The sequence below is a fragment of the Vicia villosa genome, unplaced genomic scaffold, assembly GCF_029867415.1.
Source record: "Vicia villosa cultivar HV-30 ecotype Madison, WI unplaced genomic scaffold, Vvil1.0 ctg.000089F_1_1, whole genome shotgun sequence".
NCBI classification, from domain to species: domain Eukaryota; kingdom Viridiplantae; phylum Streptophyta; class Magnoliopsida; order Fabales; family Fabaceae; genus Vicia; species Vicia villosa.
Genome location: NW_026705008.1, coordinates 1,229,325 through 1,234,765, shown reverse-complemented (window position 1 = coordinate 1,234,765; position 5,441 = coordinate 1,229,325). Strand labels below are relative to the sequence as shown.

The 5,441-nt window shown below is 34.4% G+C and overlaps 1 protein-coding gene across 1 annotated transcript; it reads right to left on the bottom strand.

The window, feature by feature from the left end:
* Window positions 1-247: 247 nt before the first annotated feature.
* On the bottom strand, window positions 248-3,699 carry LOC131623960 (transcription factor-like protein DPB). Its single transcript, XM_058894968.1, has 9 exons — window positions 3,257-3,699; window positions 3,095-3,177; window positions 2,833-2,876; window positions 2,444-2,506; window positions 2,193-2,339; window positions 1,967-2,035; window positions 1,720-1,818; window positions 951-1,021; window positions 248-678 (listed from the first exon to the last, which is right to left on the bottom strand). Exons 1-9 carry the CDS (start codon window positions 3,463-3,465, stop codon window positions 450-452), a joined length of 1,014 nt encoding a protein of 337 aa, XP_058750951.1. The 5' UTR covers window positions 3,466-3,699; the 3' UTR covers window positions 248-449.
* Between the last annotated feature and the right edge of the window lie 1,742 nt (window positions 3,700-5,441).

Genomic DNA, 5,441 nt, shown 5'->3' with positions numbered 1-5,441 from the left:
CATCGACATCAAATTGGAGTACGAAGAACTTCCAAAGGATCACAGCAAATGATAGTACAAGACAAGCAAGATGCATTGGTCCAAATACCAACTAATATATCCATATAAGCTGGAAAACTTTACAATTTACACTGTAAATCAGTGAACTCTGAAATCAATCTTATGTTCTTTGACCCATTCCACGATCTCTCTAACTAAAACTCCGGAAAAGTTACCGCAAAAAATATGGAGAAAAACTCTGCTAAGGTAGTAAATGGTGGATGATAGTAAAAGAATTTGCCAGTCAAACCTAAATAATAAAGAAGCAAGCAGACCAATCTGCTTCTCACCTACCAAATGACTTGTCTGTACTGATGACCAACAATTTCGAAGGTATATTAATTCGGTAAATTTCTTTACAAAATATACAGACATACTTAAAAGGCAAGACGACATCATAAACTTGCAGATCAATGTTCTTGCTTAACTCTTGCCTTTAATATTCCCGGGAGTGGAGGTGATGTGGGAGGCCTAGTCGACACGCTTGAAACTGAAGGAGGAACCTGTGACTGCATGCCGGACATGCTAGAACCTTCACCTGCATCTGTAACATTGTGCGTAACAGTATCACTCTGTGGTCTATCACCGAATTCCATTGCCTTTAGCACGTAATTGTCGTCATGCAACTCAAAGGGAGTACTGCAGAGAGATAAGAGAGTAAAATAAATAAGTTGCAGATACATCTCACAGCAAAGATACAAACGCAACGCACCACCATAACTGCCTCCCAAAACTTCTGTATTTGAAAATTCTTTTAGTGGCCTTTGTTTGGCCATAATAGGATACGCCAGTTCCAAATTCGTGACTTAACGACACTATTTAACAAGTCTTCACAATGAATAAGACAGCATAGAGACCTAGATAATTATGCCATAGCTCAGAAAGAATGGCAAAGGCAACTGAAGCTTTACCTATTAAAATCAAAATGAACAAGCTGCATGTCTTCTGATATTTCCACTTCAACAGTTGCATGAGGACGAGTCTACAGTTTTAAAAAGCCAGCAATATGAGATTAGTCAAACAATAATACCATAAGAGCCATATCACAGCGGCCAGCAGGACAAGTAAATTATTCATTAAAATTAAGTTGGAAACTTTCTTGTGGCCAAGAACTTCGCATATAGACTCATAACATAGCAGAGCAGATATAAAGGCTAACGGCAACCAGAGAAACTTTGACCACGTGAGCTGATAAAATATTTCTAGCTTATAGTGTTTAGCTGTTACACACATTCCATAGACAGATTCAATTAAGTTAAAATTCAAGTCAACTAATCCAGTACATTCTGTACAATGAATTTATGCCAATATAATATAAACATGGTATTGGATAGATACATTTAGATACGAATTGGATAGAACATTATGGCGGATTTTGATCCATGTAACCGACCCCACTTAGTGGGATATGTGGGTAAGTGGAATAATATAGTTATCATACAATTGAAGATCCGGGGGAAAATCAACAACATCTGCTACTGGATAAAATAACCAAAAGAGGCACCGTCGGGGGCTCGGTCTAGCAGAAGGGGCTAGTGTCCCATAACATGGCAAACCAAGGTTCACAGGTGTCTACATTTAGTATCCGACAAAGCCTCAAATAGGATTACCTCTGGTGGAGGGAGCCTATGGGAAACCAAAAGAAAAAAAAAAAGAGAGACTGGTGAGATGATGGTTTACCTGTACTAGAATAAAGGGTAAAGATACACCTCCGCTAGGAGAATTGCCGGAGCTATATAACTGTTCATTTCGTTGAATAAGGTTTTGAAGACCTACAAACTTGACACAGTAATACAAGCAGTTAGCAAACAGAAACTAAACACTACAAAAATAAAGTGAATATAACCAAGTGCAATTTCAAATGCAGCAAACCAGGTCCAGCATCTCATTCCCGTATTAAACCTATTACTGAGTAAAATGGACTTACTTGTTCCTCTAACTCCTGCAGATAGGATGATTTCCTTTCAATTCTAGTCCTAAGCCCAAGCCGCTCTGTCTGTTGAATCAAATGAAAAGTTAAAATAGTCCTCTAATGTATTTTAGGATTAGCTCGGAACATCATTGCAGGTGTAAAGCATAAGCCACATAGAGTCAAAAAGTTACAAATCAATCAATTTTTTTATTCAATCTTAAAATCAAGAATGTGGGCAAACCTTTAGCTCTTCAATATCATTCAGACTAGTACGAGGAAGACCTCTCCATTGTATTTCCTTTTTATCCTTAGAGATAATGTCCATTGCCATTAGAACATTCAGAGCATCATAGACCCTTCGTCGAATGTTTTTCTCGTCGTATTGTTGCTAGCAAATGTTCATTCCCCACAAAAAGTAAGTGCACAATACTAATATACCTTAAATATCATAGTAGCAGATAATATTGAAATTGCTTGTGAATGAAAGAATACCTTATCAGGGGACAAAACACTATTGATTGGATCAGCAAACTCAGCCACAAGTTCATCTGCCACCTACAGTATAAAAATAATTACATTAAACTCAAGAAATAAATGAGGAAAACAGGAATAAAAACAATTACGAAAGACATAGACAATATGGGCGATGAAATGTGAAGGTGGGCATCAAGTCCACATGTTCCCGAGACCAATAATTACCATAATCAACCTCATCCCCGAAAGCTATGATGATAATAATTGACAAAAGTATTTTAGAAAAAAAAGGGAAAAACACAGATTCGAAGCTGTTATGTACATTAAATCCTAAGTATACAATTCACCAAATGAAGCAAGAGATTGATTTCAACATAGCAAAAACTGACTTAGAGTAACCACCTAACCTCATTGTAAGTTGTTCTTCCCTTACTTTCCACCTTCTCACACACTGCAAAGAACCAATAATAAATCAGACGCAAAACCAGAAAGAAAATAGTCAGCATAACCTCAAAAATAAACACAAAAAAAATGTCAATTTTACAAAGCATAGGTATCTAAACACCAATTCTATAAATTCCACAATCAGCATCTCAATACTCTGCAAACTAAATGCAGAGTATCATCATCCTAAACACAAAATTGGTGAAACAAGAGAGATATAAAAACCTTTCATGCTAAATTGGCGAAGCCCTCTTCCACTTTTATCACCTCCAACAGCCCTCTGTTGCCCTCTCTTTTTCTTCTTGCTACTGCATACATATCGAGTGATTAAGAATCAATTCAAACAATTAGCATAAACAATGAAGAACATAATAGAATAGAACTTACGCAACTGCTCCCTGTGATCCAGCCTCATCATCCTGTATATCAAGATGGTTTAATTTGAGAGCAGCGTTGTCACCAGCAGCAGTCCCGGAAGACGGCAAACCGGCACTCCTGCTAGTGGAGCCTGATTGGCCGGAAACCGTAGTTCCACAACCTAGAAGGTCCTCGTCCTCTTCGTCTACAGACGATTGCTGAGGTCGAATTCCCATCATTTATGAATTGAGGTTATGAAGAAAACCCTAATTGAGAATGGAATTGAGTAAGATTTTGGTTTTGAGGTGAGAAGATTGAAGTGTGAGGAAGAATTTGGAGTCTAGGGTATGGAGAATGAAGGAATGGGAAATGGAATTGAAGAAGGGAAATGGGGGGAAAAGACGGTAAGGTACTATGTGGTTGGGGGTGGGAGTTACTGGGGAGGGGTAAAGTAGATCTGAGGTAGAGCGGGGTTTGTTACAGTAACAGCACAGAATATGAATGTTGTACTGTATCGTAATTTCTCCTATTACATTCCACGTCAAGTTATTTTTTTAATTTTTGGTCAAATCCCACCTCGAAGTGGTTATTTAGAATTGTTTGCATTAATATTTTGATGTGAAATATGGCCAATAGAAGCTTCTTTTACTTATTACGTCTATTAATGAAATATGTGTAAATATTAGTAGTAATTTTTTTATTATAAGTTGTTTTAGATTTTTAAAAAAATTATAGTTGTATGAAAATAAAAAATTATGAAGGTTTTTATATAATTTTTTTTTTAGTGACATGTAAAAGATAAATTTACATAATTAAAAAGAGATGGAATAATAAATATTTAAAGATATAATAATATCATTAATTATTTATTGGAATTATAAAGCGACTTATATTATGGTACAAATTTTTTTCAAAATGACTTATAATAAAAATCGGAGGTGATATACTATAGTTTTTGAAAGCGAACATAGTTTTTGAAAGATAAAGATTGAATTATGATATATATCTTATGTTGATGTAGATTACACAACTTCTAATACTTAATATTTGTAATGATATGATCAAACAAACTTGATAGACACAATAATAATGATACGGGATTCAATTTTGCTACACCCTTTACTCAGATCTGACAAAGACTTGTCTAAGCGATTGTTCTAACAACAAATGATTGGACAATTTTCAACTTTATTTTGTGGCAACTTTTATTCGGATCCACCAAAGTCTTCATTGAGTATTGAGAAATTCTTATCTCGCTTCATAAGCATCAATCAATAATTTAAACAAAGAAACTATCATTTCTCCTTATACAAGCAACAAAACTTCATAGAAAAATAATAGATTCCTTAATGTACCTTTAATTTACCGCTCACACTCAATCTTTAGAATTGAGCACCACAATAATAGATTTTTTGTATAAGGTTAAAGATGATGATAATGCATAAATGATATCACACAACTACAAACTTCTCACAAACTCAATATTCTAGGAAGTTTTTCACAAGGTTGAATCAAGGAGATAATGTGTTTGTAAATGAAGAAAACTTTCATGATTTCTCTCAAAGCTCTTGTCAAAAAATTATTGGTTTCTTGATGAATATCCAGGGTTCTTAACCAAAATGATTCAACAGCTTATCAAAAGAATTTCTCTTCATTTGAAATCACTTGATGTTAAATGATTTTTCATAATATCACTTATAAAAAGACAAGCAAAAAGGTTTAGATAGGTGATATAGACAAGGCACAAAATGTAGGAAAAATACAATATGATTCAAGTTAAATTATGAGTTTGTGATTTGAATCAAATAAATAATGATTTGAATCAAAGATAGTAACGTGAAGAGTTTGTTATTTTTTACTTAAACCGTGCTTGGGTATGTGATTCGAGTCAAACAAAGTGATTCGAATCATAGTTAATTTTGAAGAAAATTTGATTTCCATTATTTGAATCAACTTACATGTGATCCGAATCACATATTTCTCTGATTTGAATCAAAATGGCAGAGGCAGATTCTAAACTTCCAAACAAGTGTTTGATCTGAATCATAATCTGTTTGATTTGAATCAAGCCTCACAAAAACTTGGATTTAAGACTTCTAATTTGTGATTCAAGTTACACTCAATATTTTGACTTACATCAAATTGAAAAAGATAAAAAACACATTATCATTGGTCTAATTTCAATAGATTAAATGTAAAGGTGGCTCAAGGTACA

What these genes read in the sequence shown, in the direction of transcription:
- LOC131623960 (XM_058894968.1), bottom strand. Translation starts at nt 3,465, where the DNA reads ATGATGGGAATTCGACCTCAGCAATCGTCTGTAGACGAAGAGGACGAG. An exon ending in GTGTTTTGTCCCCTGATAAG is followed by an intron (nt 2,340 to 2,443) that starts GTATTCTTTCAT and finishes AACATTTGCTAG; the next exon opens with CAACAATACGACGAGAAAAA. An exon ending in GTTCATTTTGATTTTAATAG is followed by an intron (nt 679 to 950) that starts GTAAAGCTTCAG and finishes ATCTCTCTGCAG; the next exon opens with TACTCCCTTTGAGTTGCATG.